Below are 21234 nucleotides of genomic sequence, written 5' to 3' on the forward strand. Positions count from 1 at the left end.
AAAGAGATCATTCAGCAGTTAAGAAAACACTGCTCTTCCAGGGATCCTAAGTTTGGTTCCCAGTGGATGGTTCCCAATCATCAGTAAACTTTAGCTCCAGGGAGTCCAAACCTCGGGCCTCCAAGAGTACCTGCACTCACATATACACACCCACATCCATACACTTATTAAAAAAAACAAACGTTCTTAAAGAAAAGTCGCTAAATTGAGTTGCTAACTGTTGTAACTGGATGATGGATACCTAGGTGCAGTGGTTAGTCTTGATTCTTAACTGACAGGATTTAAAATCAGCACAGAAACAAACCTCTAGACATATCTGTGAGAGATTATCTAGATGAGCTGTAGGAAGGCTCGCTCTAAATGGAGGTGGTGGCATTTAGGGCTGCAGTCTTAAGAGCAAGCATTCCTTGTTCATTTTTAACTCCAAAGCCAAAATAAATTATTGTATGTACACAAAATATACCTCATGAACAAAACCCATCATTAAAATTGGCTCAACATATAAAACTGCATTATATAAAGTAAATTAAAGTAAATGGAAGTCAAAGCTATATTGCAATTTTGGCTTTCCAGCCTTTATTGCTATATTACCTAGTGCCAAGTCAGTCAAAAGGGTTGCTTTGGAAATTTTACTTTTCTTTCAGGATTGTGGGAATGAAATGTGAAGAGTAACTAAAAGTTCTACTAATTATTTACATGAAATAAGTAAGTCTCACGCCATACTATTAGATTCTATATGCACAGTTTTATATAGATCTCTGTGACGATCACAGAATAACTCACAGAGGACTGCTTGTCAGCGGTTGCACGTGGGCATCCATCGAAAGCCACAACAGCCAGTTCTGCAGTAGTTCTTTCAGGCTTTGAAGAAGACTACACTGGTGGGGAAACAAAACAAAATCATCCAAAGCAAACAGTATTTAGACCTAGCAGAGGCTAGAAATGAAAGGGACCTCGGATGGCCATACCCACTTAGAAGTCAGATAGTTGCTATTCCCACATGTTCCACCTACAAAGGACCGATGAATACAAGCACAAATTTATGCTAGCACTTTTGTCTAGGAGAAACATACCTCAACAAGATTTCCACTTTAGCCCAGGAACTGTGTTCTCTAAATCACATTCCTTTATAACACATATTACATCATCAAATAAACCATCACCACTTGGCCAGGCAGTGGTGGCACACACCTTTAACCCCAGCACTCTGGAGGCAGAAGCAGGTGAATCTCTGTGAGTTCAAGGCCAGTCTGGTCTACAGAGAGAGTTTAGGACAGGTTCAAGAAACCCTGTCTTGAAAAAGCAAAAAGAAAGAAAGAAAAAAAAGAAAAGGAAAAGCATCACCCTTGGTCATGCATGGTAGCACAGATCTACAATTCCAGCACTTAGGAGGTAGAGTTAGGAAGATAAAGGAGTTCAAAACCAGTGTTATCTGCATAACAAGTTTGATGTCAACTTTGGGCTGCGTAAGACTCTATCTCAGAAACAAAATCATCCTTATTGTCCCCTCAGAGATCATTTGAAGTTGTTACAAGACTTCTCTACCGCTTTTACTTTGTGGTCTTTGAGTACCAGATACTTTCTGATAGTTTTAAAAATGAGTCTCCTGTAACTCTGGAAACATTTCTAATCTTTATGTTCTCAGACTTAATCCTGCCTTCCCAGGGCCTCATTCAGAATTCTTTATCTTCACTGAGTCTCGTTTTGAGCCTGAAAGTTAAATACTGTTCTCTACTCTTGATTCATTTTCGGTTGCCTTTTCTTTTTCTCCCTCCTTATCCCCATCCTCTAATGTCATACATAAATAGTACGGAGAAACGAATGTTAAATCATGAACAACTGCTAATTATCAACCACCCTGACCTACAAAATGGCAAGTGCCTATGGTTCAAAGCTAACTAAATAGCTCTTTAGATTGGTGGGATGAGTGAAGAAATTAAAAACTCAACTAGAAGATTAGGAGAGAATTGCAATATTTTTTTCAAAATAGTCTCTGAAAATTTATTAGCTAGGATAACTGGGATTTTCATTTGAATGACAGTGGTTATACAGTGGAAAGTTCCAAGCGAAATAAAATGAGCGAATTCAAGTTAATGTGATAGGCAATAAAGTGATATGCAACAAATTATGAGACACACGGACCAGAACAACCTATTTTTCCTATAAATGTGGCCAGCAGTGTGTCATTTCAGGTGTCAAACATTTGTAGGAGAAATAGTCTATTGTCACTGTTCTCCAATTCAATGGGAAAGCGGCTTAAGGTGTTCGGTTGGCTTTGGTTGCTACTGCACTCGCACGGTGTGATGAAGAGTTAGAGCAGAGCATCCTGGCTCACGGCTCTAATCCTAGAGCCTGGAAAGCAGAGGCAAGAGGACAGATGCAGGTGAAAGATCATTCTGAGTTCCAGGGAAACCTAGGCTACGTAGTTAGACCCGGTCTCTACTTCACATCCCCACATCCCAGAAAGCCTCAAAAACAGAAAGGGTAATTAGTATATGTATGAAATAAACAAGCACTATGGTCAAATGTCTGGCAAAGCATTACGATAAAACCACCCTTACATTCTTAGAGACTGGAACTTTGGCTGGACCTCACAGTCTGAGTTAATAACACACATTAAGGTCACTTAAAACTTAAGGACCTGAGCCGGGTGGTGGTGGTGCATGCCTTTAATCCCAGCCCCCCGGGAGGCAGAGGCAGGCGGATCTCTGTGAGTTCGAGGCCAGCCTGGTCTACAAGAGCTAGTTCCAGGACAGGCTCCAAAGCCACAGAAAAACCCTGTGTCGAAAAAAAAAACACAAACAAACAAACAAAAAAACTTAAGGACCTGCTAGCCTACTGCGTATCCAGCCTGTTTGTCTATCCTGCCTTTATGAGAACAACGTAACAATCACCCTTACTTGCCTTGAACTTCCTGTGTCATCTGATTTTACAACCTAAGCTAGTGCATATGTAACCTTAAGTTATGTACTTTTCCATGTCCTCAACCCAGAAAAATGCATGTGGTTGTTTTTGTTTTGCTTTTTTGCCGAAAGCAGAAAATACAGAGAATGAAAGTAACCTTCTAAAGTGACTATCCACCAGAAACATTGAACACAACACTTAGAGATTAAATGACATTTGAAGTTCTGTTTGTTGTCTGGGTCAGTTGGAACCAGTGGATTAAACCCTATAAAACTCTGTTAAAGATTTCAGCAAAGTATCATATTCTTGCTCTTGGTTAAATGACCCAAGGGGAAGAATTTCTTTATTTATTTATACAGTATCCTGCCTGTAGGCCAGAAGAGGGCACCAGATCTCATTATAAGTGGTTGTGAGCCATCATGTGGTTGCTGGGAATTGAACTCAGGACCTCTGGAAGAGCAGCCAGTGCTCTTAACGGCTGAGCCATCTCTCCAGCCTCGGATTTTTATTTCTTTAATGTGATACTAATGCGTTGTTAGTGGTTCAGAGTTAATAAAAATGCATTCAATCCACACACAAAAGTATAATGGTACTTCAAGTATTCCTAAGTATTTCCTATTTAGTTTGTTTTTACATTCAAGTTAATATGCCTTTGACACGCTTTTCATGATCTCATTTGCTGCTTACTAGGGTAACAATTCAGGAAAAAGGTGTGATGAAGCTTTCAAAACAGAAAGTTCTATGCACTTGAACTTTCTGTTCCATAATACAGTGCAGTTACAAAATGAATGCGGAGGTTAGGTGTGGTAAAACACATCTGTACTGTCAACACTGGGGAAGCAAGGGCCAGGAGAACTGCTGTGTAGCCTTGTCTATATAACAAATTCCAGGTAGGCATAGGCTACAATAACTAGCAAACCCTACTATCCAAAGAAAGAGCGGGGAGGGAGGGAGGGAAGGAGGAAGGAAATTGTTGCTGGAGGACTAGAGGTGATTTCAGTTGGTAGAGTGCTTGCCTAGCATGTATGAAAGCCTGGGTTTGAACTTCATCATCACAGAAACTGGATAGGAGGGTGCATGAGTGTAATTCCAACACTCAGGAGGTAGGGACATGAGGAGTAGAAGTTCAAGGACATCTACATCTACACAGAAGGTTTATTGGGTTTGACCCAGACCGGGTTACATAAGAAAAGAAAAAAGAAAAAGAGAAAAGGAAAGGAAGGGAAGAGAAAAGAAGAGGGAAGGAGGGGAGGGAGAAGGAAGAGAGGGAGGGAAGGGAAGGGAAAAAGAAAAAGGAAAAAGGAAAGGGGAAGGAAAGGAAAGAAGGAAGAAGGCAAGAAGGAAGAAGAGAAATGAAAAAGTAGGCAGGTAAAATGACCCAATGGGTGTAAAGGAACTTGCTGCCTAGTCTGATGACCTCAGTTCTAGGCCCAGAACTCACATGGTGGAGAAAACCACAAGTTGACCACCAAATGCATGTAAAGCACATGCATTGTGGTGTATACACAATAACACTAACACACACACACACACACACACACAAACATACACACACACACTAAATGTTACAATATTTCAAAAGAGAAGAAGAAAGGAAATTACTGCCAGAATTCCAGTTTTGATTTATTTAACACCAGTTAATAGAAGTATGTTTATTCTTCAGTATAAGTAAGATTTATTTAGGTTTTTTTGTTTTTGAATTTTTACCTTGAAATAAATAGTTGATGTCAAGAAGAGAGGTGCTAGATGGTTAAAAAGAAGTGGCTTCATCTCTAGGAAACAAAAAATAAGAGTATTCAACAAAATAGTTTTAATTTATATCACATTGAATTAAATGAGTTCAATTTGTGGTTGAAATGAGAATGTCCCCGTAAGCTCAGACGTTTCAAAACTTGGTCCCCAGTTGGTGGCACTATTCAAGTAGGTCTAGGAATCTCGGCCTGGCTGAAGGAAGCACATCACTGGAGATGGGCTTTAAGGTTTCAAAGCCAAGCACCATTCCCAGTCCACCCTGCTTCGTGCTTGTGGTTCAAGATGCAATTTAGATTCCTGGCCCCACCTCCATGCCTTTGCTCAGTTACTGTCATGGATTCTAACCCTCTGGAGCTATAAGCTGAAATAAGTTCTTTCTAAGTTGCCTTAGTCATGGTGTTTAATCACAGCAAAAGAAAAATAACTAGTACATTTTCATAATACACACCAGAGAAGCTACTGAATGGAACCCAGGACAGAAGCTGGAGGAACTGTGACCGGCAGGAGAAGCCATCCCAGAGAGGCAGGCTCTTATACAGGAATGCTTCACAAGAGTAAAACCCCTCCTGAAACACAAGCAAAATCTCATACAGAATCATAGATACTCTTAGCTGGATAATGGCAACACATGCATTTAATCCAATATTCAGGAGGCAGAGACAGGCAGATCTCTGAGTTTAAGGCCACCCTGGTTCCAGGACAGCAGGGCTACACAGAGAAACCCTGTCTCAAAAACAAACAAACAAAAAATATTTCTCGTGAGTTTGAGGCCAGCCTGGTCTACAAAGCAAGTTCTAAAACAGCCAGGCTGTTACACAGAGAAATCCTGTCTTGAATAAGCAAAAACAAACAATAACAAAAACCTAAAACAGCCATTTGTTGGCTGGGCAGTGGCCTTTAATCCCAGCACTCAGGAGGCAGAGGCAGGTGGATCTCTCTGAGTTCAAGGTCAACCTGGTCTACAGAGTAAGTTCCAGGTCAGCCAAGGACTATACAGAGAAACCCTGTCTCCAACTAAAAATCACAAATGCTAACAACCACTCTATTTTGTGCTATAGCTGTTTCAGATGCGTGGGAGCAACTAGACAGAGACAATTCACAAGTTCTAGCTTCAGCTGCAACTCAGAGATACCTAGGACAAATAATTAAGGTGTTAAGATACATCTCAAACTTCAAAACATTTATAGGTATGAAACACATAAGTCATGTGCTGGAGCTGGAGCTGGAGCTCAGTTGAGTGCTTGCCTAATTCCAGAACCACCTAAACTGGGTGTGGTCACGCACACCCATAATCCCAGCATTCAAGGGGTAGACGTAGGAAGGTCTAATTAGGAGTTCAGAGTTATTTTCAGCTACATACTAATTTTATGGCCAGCCTGGGCTAATGAGGCCCTGTCAAAGGATTAACTAATTAAAAAGAACACAAGTCATGGGCTGAGGATGTGGATCAGTGGTATCTAAGTGTGCACAAGGCTCTGGATTTGATTGCCAGCCCTAGCCCCAACCTCCCCAAAAAAGAACACAAGAAACAACCCTAAAAGATTTATATTGCTAACTAATTTGATTAACTGAATGCATTAAATCATTTATTTTGTTAAAATTATAGAACTTTCCACTCTAATTTAAAATTTTAAACTTACTCTTTCTTCAAACATGATAGTGTAAAAATAAACATCAATCCAACTTTGTTCTATGAATTTCAAATTGAGCAAATAGTATCTTTTGAAAAAGCCAAGAATAAGGAAAATAAATAAGTAAAAATAAAAATCAATGGCAGCAGGTACTAGGGCTTAGGGCATGACTCAGTCGGTAGGCTGCTTGCCTCGTATGCACAAGGACCTTAGTTTGATTCCTGATACTGCAAATAACCAGGTGTGGTAGTCCATGTCTGTGACACATGAAACCCTAGCTCCAAAACTGACAATGTCTGCTACTAAAGAAAATACTACAATGGGCATCCAAATAAATCTTAAGAATGATGGCATCTATAGAAAACAAATGGAATCTTACTTGTAAGAAGCACTGCACCCTGATGACAATGTCCAGCAAGTTTACAAATTCTTTTTCTTGTTCATAATTATTCATATTATACCATATACATTCTAGAGTAGAAATATTAAAAATAGGCATCTGGTTATGCAATAAAAATGAAACAAAATATATCACTACTCTGAAGTGACAAAGAAATGACAGATTAAAGCGTTGTAAGATTTGACTATCCTAAGTGACATTGTAGATTATAACAGGGATTTGGAAGTGACAGTCAGCAAACATGATAACACAGGGGAAAGTTTATAGTAAAAACACTGGAAAAGTTCACTTATAATGAATAAAATTAAGTTCAAGTAACAGTAACATAAAGGACTATAAATGCACAGCTGAAAATAGGTAGGGTGAGTTGAGTATAAGCTACAAGTGATGAGAACTTACCAAGTGAAAACCTAATTAACTATATCACATATCCCATAAAGAAAGACTCTATGTCAAAGGAGCAATATCTTATAGTGACTAAAACTGACTTCAAAGATTTGAATAGTCAGGAATTACATATCCAAGAAATAAGTACTCTTGATAGTCAACAAACTTACTAGGGAAAATGTCACTGTGGATAAATAAAGTGTCTTTACTATGGCCTGCATGAAAGACTTCCCACTGTCACTTCCTTTAATTCCATGATTAAAAATTTTTCTAATGACCAATGTGTCATTAGAGGAGGTAATCTACTTGGCACACATGAGTATTTTGGTTAACAGAAAGAATCACTTCTATTATAAAATAATAAGCTGATATCCTGTCTTATAAATTGATTTTCTCTGAGTTGGTTTACTATTAATGGTTCTTGCACACTCCCAGGAATACAAAGAACTCTGAGATTGAGACCAGTCATCTGGTAAGTTTTGATGACCCGTGTTCATCTAACACCACTTCCTTTTGAATGTCTTAAAATGACAACACCATGTTCATGTTCAACATATTGTACCAGATGATTATAGCATATAATCTCTGGCCTAGAATTTCTAATCTAGACTAAGAAATCTATTTTTCTTCAAGATTTATTTATTTATTTATTTAGTATGTATGCCTGCAGGCCAGAAGAGGGCACCTGATCTCATTACAGATGGTTGTGAGTCACCATGTGGGTGCTGGGAATTGAACTCAGGACCTCTGGAAGAGGAACCAGTGCTGTTAACTTCTGAGCCACCTTTCCAGTCCTAGAATAAGAAATGTATTTACAAACTATCTTTTTCTACTCTCATTTAAACAGTAGTTTCCACCATCAACTCTTACCTTCTTGCAATGCTTGACTCAACCAATAATAGAGCCTCAGTAAGATTGACTCATCTTTGACACAATTAATATAGTGAAGCAGCAGAGAGTTGTTTAGCACGGAACTCATCTGAGAAGGCAGCTGAAAAATGGAACAATCAACAGTAAGTATATGAAATGTAGGCCCCAACAATAAGTAAAACATTAAATAGGAAACATACAACAACACTAGAGGATATGGTGCCTGAGATAAGGTTCAGTGTACAGGATTTCCCTAGCATGTGTGAGGCTGAGTCCAAACTCAAGTACTGAAAAACAGAGGCTATCCAGAACACACAGAAAATTGGAGTCAGTGCCTATTCCAATCACATACCTCTAAGCAATGAATGTTCTGTAAAAGGTGAGGGAAGCTTTGAAGCTCTTCTAATGGAAATGACCTACTGCCGCTGAAATAATCAGAGAGACTCAATGTCTTTTCCCCACAGTCTTTGTTAGCAGAATTGAGTGCTGGTATAACGGAGGGAGAACTCCATTTCTAAAGGAGAAAGATAATACAATAATCTGTCAGTGCACTAAAAAGACAATCTAAAAAAATTAAAGCAAGTCAGATGTGGTAGTATACTTTTTTCCCAGTACTCAGACACAGAGGCCAGGCCTAATCTACATAGTAAGTTTTGGGTCATCTGAGGTTATATTTTAGAAAGCCACAATCTCAAAAATAAATAAATAAAATCAGTTGTTAAGCTTTTTCACTTAATGGGAGTATGAATGTGATTCACATAGAATACTAGATTATCAACATCTATTTAAATACCTATGATCAGGGTTGGAGAGATAGTTCAGTGATTAAGAGCACTGGCTGCCCTTTCAGAGGACCCAGGTTCAATTCTCATGACCCACATGGCAGCTCAAACCTGTCTATAACTCAGTTCCAGAGAATCTGATACCCTCACACAAATGCACATAAAATAAATAAAATACCTATGATCATCACCATCTGCATGGCTACTATTTTCAAAACTACAAGTCCTTTGTTGCTTTAGATTACTTACTCTTTTTAGAGAACAGCCCTTAGTTGGACCTAATGTCAGCTTTGGAGGTTCTGGAAAAGCTCGCTGGTTTCTTAGCTTCACAGCAACCAGAGCTGAAGTCCATAGATTCTTTGAATTATTAAAATAGATCTACAGATTTAGGTGTAAAGTACAGAAGATTAGGTACTTATGAGTAAGAGCAACATAAAAAGAGTACCAAAGTATTAACTGGTTGTATAATAACTGTGAAATACTTATACTCTTATAAATCCATTTAATGCTTTTATCCTCTCCTAATCAGGAATCTATTATATGCATCAAAGGGATCAACACTATGAAAAGGTAATCTCTAATATGACTTATCCCAAAAGAGTTGGGAAAGATTTTAACCCAAATCTTTAATTTAACTTTATGGAAAAATAATGAATTTTGCTAGGGGTTGTGTAATCCTGGCATTTGGGAAGCCAAGGAAGGAAGATGAGTTGAGGTTAGTCTGAGCAACCATACCAATGAAGCACAATTAATAAAAACTGGCTCTTACCTCTACCTCAGTCCAAAAATGATGATCCTGTCTCCAGGAATCTCAAAATGAGACTGAACCTGTGAGTTGTCTCCTTCTGTCTTATAGTCTTCTCTGAGACTGGGATTAAAGGAGCGCACTACTGGGATTAAAGGCATGCACTGCCCGGTTTCTATGGCAACAACTAGTGTGGCTACTGGGATTAAAGGTGTGTGTTACCACGGCCTAGTCTGTAAAGCTAACCACTGGGGCTGTTTTACTCTCTGATCCTCAGGCAAGTTTTGTTTATTAAAATACAAATGAAATGCCACTACATATAACTCTTTCTCAAACAAAACAAAGTAAATAAAAATGTATTCAGTCTCAGTAGGATTTATCTCTCAGTAATCCCTTACCTTCTTCCTCATAGGCAAAGATACAGAAATCAAAGTAGGCGCGAAGGTCTTATATAGTGACAACAAAGCCTGGAGATGGGGCTGCAGGCCCTGAAATAAAGTAACAATTTTCCATCTTTCAATTCAGTGGCCAAATACAAATTAAGAGCTAATACTAAACAAAAAGCGATAAAAAGCTAAATCCAAACTTTTAGACTCTAATTTTACAATCCAACAGAACAATAAGAAGCTATAGAAAATATAGAAATAAGTAACCATCTGTGGTGTAGAAGGTCCTTCTATATTTGTGTTGCTTTCATTGGTTGAATAAAGAAAACTGCCTTGGCCTTTTGATAGGGCAGAAACTTAGGTAGGCGGGGAAGACAGAACTGGATGCTGGGAAGAAGAGCAGAGTCAGAGAGAGCTGCCCATCATGAAGCTGCCAGGTCAGACATGCTGAATCTTTCCTGGTAAACCATGACCTCGTGGTGACATACAGATTATTAGAAATGGGTTGAATCAAGATGTGAGAGTTAGCCAAGAAGAGGCTAGATATAATGGGCCAGGCAGTGATTTAATTAATACAATCTCCGTGTGGTTATTTTGGGGGTTAAGCTAGCTGGGAGGCCAGGAGCCGGGAACATAGCCTGCTCCTCATTACTTCAATCTGGATGTGGTGGCACATACCTCCAATCCCAACAACCAGAAAGCAGAAGTACAAAGAAATGGACCTCTATATGAGCTCAGAACCAGTCTCATCTATGTAGACAGTGCCAGGCCAGCAAGAGCTAAAAGTGAGAAACTGTCTGTGCTGGCTAGTTTTTATGTTAGCATGATACAAGGGAGGGTCATTTGGAAAGAAAGAATATTTACTGAGAAAATGCCTCCATAGGATTGTCCTGTAGGCCAATCTGGAGGGCATTTTCTTGATTGATGACTGATATTCGAGGACTGTAAGTGGGGCCACCCTTGGACAGAGGCAGAGACCCGCATCGGAGCACTGAACTAAGCTCTCAAAGTTCAGTTAAAGAGTGGGAGGAGTGAGAATATAAGCAAAGAGGTCAAGACCATGATATATAAATCCACTGAAACAGTTTACCTGAGCTAATGGGAGCTCATACAGGGAAGGAACCAGCATAGGTCCAAACTAGACCTTCTGAATGTAGGTGACAGTTGCATGGCTGGGGCAGACTGAGGGACCACTGACAGTGGCACCAGGATTTATCCCTACTGCTTATACTGGCTTTTGTGGAGCCCATTCTCTTTGGATGGAGACCTTCATCAGCCCAGATATAGTGGAGGGCCGCAGACCTTCCCCAAAGCAATGTGCCTTACCCTCTCTGAGGAGCAGATAGTGAGTGGGGTGGGGAGGGTTAGGTAGAGAGAAGAGGATGAGGGGAGGGAGTGGGAATGAGATTGGTATGTAAAATAAAAAAGACTGTTTTCTTCTTAAAAATAAATAAATAAAAAGAAAATATGTAATTTTTTAAAAAATAAAATAGGCTGAGCAAGATGAAATAAACCTTTCCTCCCCAAGGTGCTTTTAGCTATAGCAATAGAAACCCTAACTAAGACACTGTTAAAATCACCTGATACTCTTGCAAAGGACCCAGGTTCCATTCTCAGTACCCACATGGCAGCTCACAGTATCTGTCACTCTACTTCCATGAGTTCTGACACCCTATTCTGGACCATTGCAGCCCTGTACACATGTGATGCACATATATACATGCAGGCAAAACACCCACACATATAAAACAAATAAATCTTTAAAAAATGAAAAAAGGGGGCTGGAGAGATGGCTTAGTGGTTAAGAGCACTGGCTGTTCTTCCAGAGGTTCTGAATTCAATTCCCAGCAACCACATGGAGGCTCACAGCCATCTGTAATGAGATCTGGCACCCTCTTCTGATGTGCAGGCATACATAGAGGCAGAATGTTGCATATATAATAAATAAGTAAATAAATCTTTTAAAAAATTAAAATAAAGTGGAAACGCAAAGGCTCAGTTCTGGAGATCAACTAGGGGAAAATCTGGTGCTAAGCTTACACATGTTCTCAATGTATAGCACTAATACTTCGATTCTCTTTAATTTAAAAAATAAAATAAAATTTAAAAAGTAAACTGGGTGTGGTGGCACATGCCTTTAGTTCAAGCACTCTGGAAGGGGAAGCAGAGGAAGGCAAATCTCTCTGAGTTTGAGGCCAGCATGGGCTACACAGCAAGTTCTAGGACTGCCAGGGCTACATAGTGAGACAGTATCTCAAAACAGAAAAGAAAACTGTCTCAAAAAAAAAAAAGAAAACAAGTAAATAAATAAAGCATACTCATCTTTGAATTAAATATCAAGGAGATAAGACCAAGAATGAAAGTCAAGAAAACAGAGCAGAGGAGATGTTAATTTAACAGGAACACTTGATAATCATAAACCCTGCAAAATTCATTAAGAAGGCCAACGAAGCTTGTAATATGCACTGTAACCCACTTCATATACTTGTTGTTGCTGACTGACTACTCCATCCTCACAGCTGCCCTCTCTAGTGGTATACAATAGTCAAGAAGCTTGACACAAACAAAGTTAAGTCTTCCAACATACTAACTTCAGAACTGAGCAAACAGCTGTCAACAAAGTACATGCCTGGCAAGCATGAAGACCTGAGTTCCATTTCCAGAACCCAAGTTTTAAGAAGTCATGTGTGGTGGTATATGTTTGTAATCCCAGTGTTAGAGAGGCAGAGACAGGTGGATCCTGGCCTTTACTTGCCAGTCATTCACTTGCCTAGCCTACCTGGCAAGCTGCAGACTAGTGAGAGATGGACAGGGATTAATACAATGGCTCAACATGTAAACACAACTGTGACCAATCCTGATGACATGAGTTCACTTCCTTAGATCTGAATGATGGAAGGAGAAAACCAACTTTGTCCTCTGATGTCCATAAGCACACCATGGCACATGCACATCCATACATACACACGCAGAGTGAGAAAGAGTCATACACACAGTAGATAGATAGATAGATAGATAGATAGATAGATAGATAGATAGATAGATAGATAAAGTGATGGATAACTCCTGAGGAATGACACCCAAGACTGTTCTCTGGCTTCCCTGTACACTCACACACACATGTATGCCCTTGTAAACATGTGCACAGACATACACATCCTAACTTTGGAGTCTGGGGATTGTCTCAGTGGTAGTGCTCTTGCCTGGCATGTGTAAAGTTGTGGGTTCAATCTATAGCAACACATACACACATACACACAGAGTAACATATACATATATCATTGTTTTAAAAAATAATTATTATTGTAGACACCTTTAGGACTTATTGTATAACTAACAACTTATCTTTTGGTTAAAAATGAACATATTGTACTAGAGATTGAACCAAGACTTCATGTATGCTAGGCAAATACTCCACCACTGATCTATACCTTCAGTTTTGATAGTGAGTTTCCATTTTGTTGACTGAGTTCTCAGAAAGTAAGTTCTTTCAAGCTAAGGCTCACTTGGCTTTGTATCTCCCTCCAAAGCCTAGCTCAATACTAGCTCCAAGTGCAACTGGATACTCTAAGGTATTTTCTGCACTCACCATTTTCACCTGAAGATCAAGCAGTTTTCTCACGCGAAATGGTTTGACTAGAAAACAGAAAAAAAGAGGTTCTTAGCATTTGCTTCAGCAAAAGAAGTCAGTTATACTTAACCACCATGTAATTCATATAATTTCTTTTTACAACACATTAAAAATATAAATACCTCCTTAATTAAGCTACTATGCAGATGCTTTAGATAAAAGTACTAAAAAAGCAATTTTTAGGAAATGAGTGCTATCACCTAACTAATGCCAATAGTCTCTTGCTTATAAAGGACCAAACAAATGCTGATATGAATGAAAGTAAGATGACAGCAATGAAAACACTCACCATTCTCTTTCTTAGTCAGTAAATATAACAAATGGCACACATGGGGGCACTGTTAAAATATATAAAAAAAAACAAGGAAAATGACAATATTATTTGAACAAAATATATTCAATGTTATTTGAACAAAATAACACCATGTCATCCTCAAATGTCAATCATATCCTAAGTAAAACAACTTTAGGGCTATACTGAACAATAGGTTTACAAAGCATTCTCTTATTACACAATAGGCTGAGCATTCTTTATCAAAAATCCTTGGCACCAGAAGTGACTATACAACCTGAGATATTTCCATGTATTTAATGAAAAAGCTAAAGGATGATACCCAACAAGCTGGGTTGTGGTGGCACACACCTTTAATCTCAGCACTTGGGAAGCAGAGGCAGGCGGATCTCTGTGAGTTCGAGGCCAGCCTGGTCTACAGAATGAGTTCCAGGACAGGCTCCAAAGCTACACAGAGAAACCTTGTCACGGGGGAAAAAAATTTTAAAAAAAAAGATGATACTCAACATAAAATTCACCAGTGATTTATATACACACTATACAGGACAGCTTGAAGGGAAATTTACACATTGACTTTAATGTGTCTATTTTAACTATGGCTTGTTGCATGAAGCAAGGAATTTTCTACTTTTTCTCTTTGTGAGGTATATGCCCACATGTGTACAAGTACATGCACATACATGCAGTAATTTAAATCCTGGAGGCCAGATTTAAATTGCTGAATGCTTTCAATTTCAAATTCTCAGACTAGGCATGCTTAACCTGTATGTGACAATGATTTTTTAGAAAATAGCTTCAACTGGCAACAAGATGAGTGAAAATATTATTTGTTTTGCCTTTTATTTAACTTTTAACATGTAAGACTGCTTAGCTGTGTGTATGGATGTGCACCACACACCCACCTGGCACCCACGGAGGCCAGAAGAGGGCGCTGAATCTTCTAAAACTAGAGTTACAGATAGCTGTGAGCCATCATGTAGGTGTTGGGAACTAAATCCAATTCCTCCACAAGAGCAACAAATACTCTTAACTGCTGAGTCATCCCTCCAGCCCAATATTTTTGTTTTAAAATATAAAAACAATACAGACAAGTTTGAACAAAATTTTAACAAAAAAATTCCTTAGAAAAAGAAAATGTGGCATTTATACACAATGTCGACTGTTTAGTCATAAAGGAAAATGATATCATGTTACTTGCAGGAAAAGGAATGGACTAAAAGATAACCACACTGAGAGAATTAAGCTAGTCTCAGAAATGAATCTTCCAATTGCTCTCATATGTGGTTCATAAATTTTTACAGATACATAAAATCATATACATATATATGACTTGACAGTGAAGCAAAATGTCTAGGCGAACAATGTGAATTGATTAATGAGGGGGCGGGTAAGAAACAGGCAAGGTAGGAAAGTATGGGGGAACATGCTCACTATGTAATACACACTTGTATGAAAATGTCCTTACGTAATACAGCACCATGTACAATGAATATATATAACAAAAACTTTCAAAAACATTTTTTAAATTACGTGTTTCTTTCAATACTAGTTCATATTTACTAAGATACAAACTTAAAACGTTTATCCTCGGGGCTAAGAACATTTGTTCTTTTCTTGTGCGTGTGTTAGAAAACTGGTTCTTTTTTATTTTAATTTTTATTTATTTATTTATTAAAAATTTCTACCTCCTCCCTTCTTCCCATTTCCCTCCAACTCTCCCCACCCCCCGAACATTTGTTCTTCCAAAGGACCCCAGTTTGATTCCCAGCACACAAAGCAGCTCCCAATCATCTGTCACTCCAATCCCACAGCATCCAATGCCCACTCTAACTTCCTTGGGCTCCTGTGTGCACACAGTGCACATATGGACAACCAGATACAAACAAATACATAAACATTTAAAAAATGTTTATCCTGGTTCCCCACTTTAAAGTATTTTATTCTGTTGTTTATTATTCAAAATATTTTCAGTGATGCCTCATTTTCCATTGTTAGATACAATGTATATGCTCAGGGCTCTGCACATGTTGAGTAAAAGCTCCGTCTCTGAGTTATAAATCCTGCCAAGTAGACCATAATTTATGTAACAACTTGGTCTACAGTCTGGCAAATAGGACCCACTCAATACATTTTTACTAAATTATTGAGACTAATCTTCATTTTTAGTATTCATCTGCTGAAGATGTAGTTCACTTGGTAAGGAGTTTGCCTAGCATGCACAAAGTCCTGGTTTTAAATACAGATTTGGTGGTCTAGACCTGTAATCCCAGTACTCTTGCAGTAGAAACAGGAGGATCAGAAATTTAAGACCTTTTTCAGCTACATAGTGCATAGAAGATACACGAGACCTTAGCTTGGATGGATGGATGGACGGACGGATGGACGGACAGACGCATGGATATGTCATTCCCATTCACTTATGTCTTGTCCACAGCTAGTTTGAAACTATACTAGTTGTAACTGAGATAGTATGGCCCTCATATGTAAAACATTTACTTCTGGGCCTTTAAGTGAAGTCTGTCAACATTTGCTCTCAATGACCAAAAGTGAAAAAGTCAATTATAGCCAGGTATGGTGGTTTATGACTTTAACCCTAGCACCTGGGAGGCAGAGGCAGGTAGATCTCTGTGAGTTCATGGCCAGGGTGGCCTACATAGTGAGTTCCACGATAGTCAGAGCTACATAGTGAGATCCCTGTCTCAAAAAAGAAAAAGTCAACTACTTAATGGAAACAGAGAAGGAACAGAGCTGGCAAAAAGGCCCAGCAGATAAAGCTCAGGCTGTGCAAACCTGATGGCCTGAGATTGATCCCTAGACCTAACGGTGGAAGGACAGAACCAATCTCCAGACCTCCGATCTTGGCATGCTCACAGTGGTAAGTGCACAACCACATCTGCACGTATAAATCACAGCCACCCACATGCATGCATGTGCACACACACACACACACGCAGACAAATCATACATGAATTTTTTAAATGATATTCTTTAAAAATATTGGTATATTAGTAGTCATTGCCCTATAATCTGAAGTATAACATATTCTATACTGCTTTTTCGGCATTTAGAAATGGATTGAGATAGACTCCAAGTATAATTATAAGAAGAAAAAATTAGATTTTGGTACAAATTCATTACCTCCCACCCCTAGGATATGAACCATTAGCAACGCTATTCATCATGTTGAATACAAAATGAGCGCCACACAATGGCTGGCCTCAGGCTCCAGCCAGTGTCACAGTGAATCTGACATTCTCCTTTAATCACATCTAGAAAGAAAAACTCCATATGCAGTCACCATCCGAGTTGCCTTGATGGCAAATATTTAACTGCCACATCTGAGTCACCGCAGCGTCAGAATCCAGTCGAACTCGATGGAAATGACTTTTTAAAACTATTTCTTTTAAATGCTAAATCCTGCTGCTATCCATGATGAATCACATCTATAATCCCAGCACTGAGAAGGCAGAAATATAGCAAATTCAAGGTTATCCTGGACTATAGAGGATACTGTCTCAAACAAGCGAAAAAATAACAGAAAATGGGGCCAGAGAGGACTCAGCAGTTAAAAGCATTTGCTGCTTTAGCCTGATGACCTGACTTTGATCCCTGGAACCCACAGTGGAAGGAGAAAACCAAGTCCTCAAAACTGTTCTCTGGCATTTAGTGTCCACCATGGTGGGTACACACCCAAACTCACACACACGCGTTATAAACACAGCATAATTTTGAAATTTTTTCAAAAGAAAAACAACTTTAGACCCTTTCTCCATGTTTGCTGAGCTGTGATATTTACACAAAAGTAGTCACTTAGGGAAAGTCAGCTCAGTGATTAAGAGTGCTTGCTGCTCCTGCAGAGAACCTGAGTTCGGTTCCTAGCACCTACGTGGCAGCTCACAACTGTCTGCAACTCCAGTACCAGGGGACCTAAGGCCCTCTTCTGACCTCCAAGGGCACTAGGCGCATATATGATATATATATATATATATATATACATGCAGACAAAACACTCATACATTTAAAATAATTAAATAAACCTTTTTAAAAAATCATAGAAACATTGCATTCATTTAAAAAGTCAGCCATGATCAAGCAAAATAGCTCAGCAGGTTAAGTTAGTTGTCGCCAAGCCTGATGCCCTGTGTTCAATATACTGAACTCACATGATAGAAAGAGTAAATTAACTCCAGAAAGTTGTCCTCCAACCTCCACACTGCTGTGGAATGCACATCCACATACTATATACAAACAAAATAAATAAAATGTAAAGGGCAGAAAATGACTCAGCACATAAAGGTACCTGCTGCCCAGACTAACAAGAAGAGTACAGTCCCCAGGAGCCACATGGTGGAAGTGGTCAATCAACTCCCTCAAGCTGTTCTCTGATTTCTACACATGTGTCTCAACATGTGGATACACACACATTAAAAATATCTGTGTCTTAAAGCAATAAGAGAAAATACTTCATTTAAGAGGAGGCAGGAGAAACGGCTCAGTGGTTAAATGCACTCCTTGCTCTTTCCGAGGACCCATATCAAGTAGCTCACACCTTCCATAACTGTATCCCCAGGACACACAACACCCTGATCTGGCCTTTGAGGGCTCCCACAATGCATACTATTCATTCACAATGACATACACATAAATAAAAACGACCAAATAAATCTTAACAAAATCAAAAATAAAACAAGCTAGTTCTAACAGACCACATATTACATGGTTCCTTTAATTTTTACAGAAAAGTAATGAACATGTTCTAAAACTGACTATGCTGATAAATGCATTTACCTATGCCTACACAAAAAAAAATCAATGAGTTATATGCATTATCTTGCAAGTTCTGAGTATTTTTGAAACGTGGTTTTGTTGGCTGTCTTAATTATTTTCTGAAAGGGTTTATTTAAGGCTCCCAGTTTCAGAGGGTTAAAGTCCATGACCATCATGGCAGGGAACATGGCAGGTAGGCATGGCACTGGAGCAGTAATTAAGACCTCACATCTTGACACAGAACCATGATACAGAGAGAGAAAGAGCTAATTATGAATAGTATGAACCTTTGAATCCTCAAAGCAAACCACAGACACATTTCCCCCGATAAAGTCACACCTCCTAAACCTTCCCAAATAGTTCTACCAGCTGGGAGCCAAGTATTTAACTATATGAGCTTATGGGGGTCATTCTCATGCAAACCACCATACCAGTCTCGAACTAACAATACCCCTGCCTTAACCACCCAAGGACGGAGAACATAGGCATGTGCCATCACACCAGGTTTGAACTGTATAAATAAGTGAACTGCATAGTATTTAAATTATATAGCCATAAAACTGTGGATTTTTTTAAAGCAGCCACAAGAGGTAAGGTTCATGACTCAGTGGTAGAGCACTTACCTAGCACAAAAGGGGTGTAAGGCTCTGAGACTGAGCCCAGCACTGAAAATTCCTGGTGAGCAGGGATATGGAAGGATAAGCCAAATAAACCCTTTCCTCCACAAGTTGTTTTTTTGGTCATAGTATTTTTGTTGCAGCAATAGAAACCCTAACTAAAACATAAGGTAAGAAGAATACCTGATTTATGTGCATGTGAAGGATAGAGAAGGAACATGTGCTGGTCTGAATGGGAATGACCCCTATAGGCTCATATATTTGAATGCTTGGTCCCCAGTTGTTGACACTGTTTAGGAGGTGTGGTCTTGTTGGAAAAGCTGTGTCACCGGGGCTCATCCAACCTAATCCATACTATTCTTTCTCCTAATTCATACTATTTGGCACTACCAGATACAAGCCCTATAAAACTGCTTTCAACATACTTTGCTGAAAAATTTTCAGCGGGATGGTGGAGGTGCATGCCTTTAATCCCAGCACTCAGGAGGCAGAGACAGGCAGATCTCTGTGAGTTCAAGGCCAGCCTGGTCTACAGAGTGAGTTCCAGGACCTGCTCCAAAGCTACAGAGAAACCCTGTCTGGAAAAAACAAAGAAAAACTGAAAATTCTTCAGTGATTACCTTACTGAATACAGTTCAGGCCAGGTGTAGTAGAGTACATCTGAATCTACTGCTCCCAGCACAGAGGCAGGTAGACGGCTGTGAGAGCTAGGATAACCTGTTTCACCTAGAAAGCTCCAAGCCAGCCCAAGCTACATAGCAAGACCCTGTCTCCAAAGAAAATACAGTTCAACTTTGAATCAAATAACCTCTACAATCTATTCTCAATCCACATCTCTCAGTCTTATCAACCACTGCCACCTATTACCAACTTGAATTAGGTCAGGCTGGTCTATATGTAAGGTCTCCTAAAAACCAATTTACACATCTTACAGCTTTACCTGAAACCTTCCCCTTATAACAAAGATTATTTCCTCTAGTCAAAGCCCTAAATCACAGAGCACGGTGGAACACCAGTACTAGGCAGGTAGAAACAGGCAGATCTCTAAACTCACAACCAGCTTGATCTACATAGCAAGTTCCAAGCCAGTCAGAGCTTCATAGTGAGATCCTGTCTCAAAAACAAAAAAACATCCCAAATTCAATGCATCCTCCCAAGGTCCAGCTCAATACTTTCATCTTTTATAATGCTTTCACTAACCACTGATTTGCAGGGTTTCATTCTCAAATATAGTAGAGTAGTTATTATGTTTATGTTATTATTTTGCTGTCTTTCATAACTGAACTTTTTTATTTTTTTATTTTTGGTTTTTTTTTTTGAGACAGGGTTTCTCTGTGGCTTTGGAGCCTGTCCTGGAACTAGCTCTTTAGAGTAGGCTGACCTCGAACTCACAGAGATCAGCCTGCCTCTGCCTCCCGAGTGCTGGGATTAAAGGCATGCGGCACCACCGCTCGGCCTGAACTTTTTTTTAAATGTGTACTGTGTTCTGTCTACTTTGTGCATCTAGACAGAACATGTGTGCAGTGCCTATAGAGGCCAGAAGAGGGCACCTGATCCCCTGAAACTGGTAACAGTTCAACACTGAAGACAGTTTTGATCTACTGTCTAAGTGTTGGGAATTAAATTCATTTCCCACGAAAGAGCAACTGAGCCATCTCTCTAGCTTCATAATTAAACTCTTAAATTGTTACCTTCATGTGATTTCTTTAATTCCCTTGCTACATTTTTATATTACTAAACTACAGAAAACTAAATTTTTAGCCTAGGAAATTTGGAGAAATGGCTCAGTGGTTAAGACCACCTGTTGTGCCGGGCAGTGGTGGTGCACACCTTTAATCCCAGCACTCAGGAGGCAGAGGCAGGTGGATCTCTGTGAGTTAAAGGCCAGCCTGGTCTACAAGAGCTAGTTCCAGGACAGGCTCCAAAGCTACAGAGAAACCTTGTCACAAAAAAAAAACCAAAAAAAAAGAAAAGAAAAAAAAGGAAAAAAAAGAAGAAAAAGACCACTCAGGTTCGATTCCCAGTACCCACATGGCAGCTCACAACTGTCTATAACTCTAGCTCCAGGGG

General features: G+C 39.3%; 1 protein-coding gene across 2 annotated transcripts in view; it reads right to left on the reverse strand.

Annotated features, from left to right (window-relative positions):
* Window positions 1–21234, reverse strand: part of Cenpi (centromere protein I) — a 64326-nt gene that overhangs the window by 32552 nt on the left and 10540 nt on the right. For both annotated transcript variants that reach the window (XM_085684759.2, XM_085684758.2), the window contains exons 7-16: window positions 13778–13826; window positions 13447–13493; window positions 9870–9959; window positions 8976–9104; window positions 8297–8458; window positions 7945–8065; window positions 6667–6758; window positions 5105–5222; window positions 4612–4676; window positions 784–878 (exon numbers count right to left, since the gene is read on the reverse strand). In XM_085684759.2, coding sequence (XP_085540885.1) covers window positions 784–878; window positions 4612–4676; window positions 5105–5222; window positions 6667–6758; window positions 7945–8065; window positions 8297–8458; window positions 8976–9104; window positions 9870–9959; window positions 13447–13493; window positions 13778–13826 — 968 coding nt within the window. The remainder of the gene's footprint in view (window positions 1–783; window positions 879–4611; window positions 4677–5104; window positions 5223–6666; window positions 6759–7944; window positions 8066–8296; window positions 8459–8975; window positions 9105–9869; window positions 9960–13446; window positions 13494–13777; window positions 13827–21234) is intronic.

The sequence above is a fragment of the Myodes glareolus genome, chromosome X (genome assembly GCF_982192425.1).
Source record: "Myodes glareolus chromosome X, mMyoGla1.1, whole genome shotgun sequence".
NCBI classification, from domain to species: domain Eukaryota; kingdom Metazoa; phylum Chordata; class Mammalia; order Rodentia; family Cricetidae; genus Myodes; species Myodes glareolus.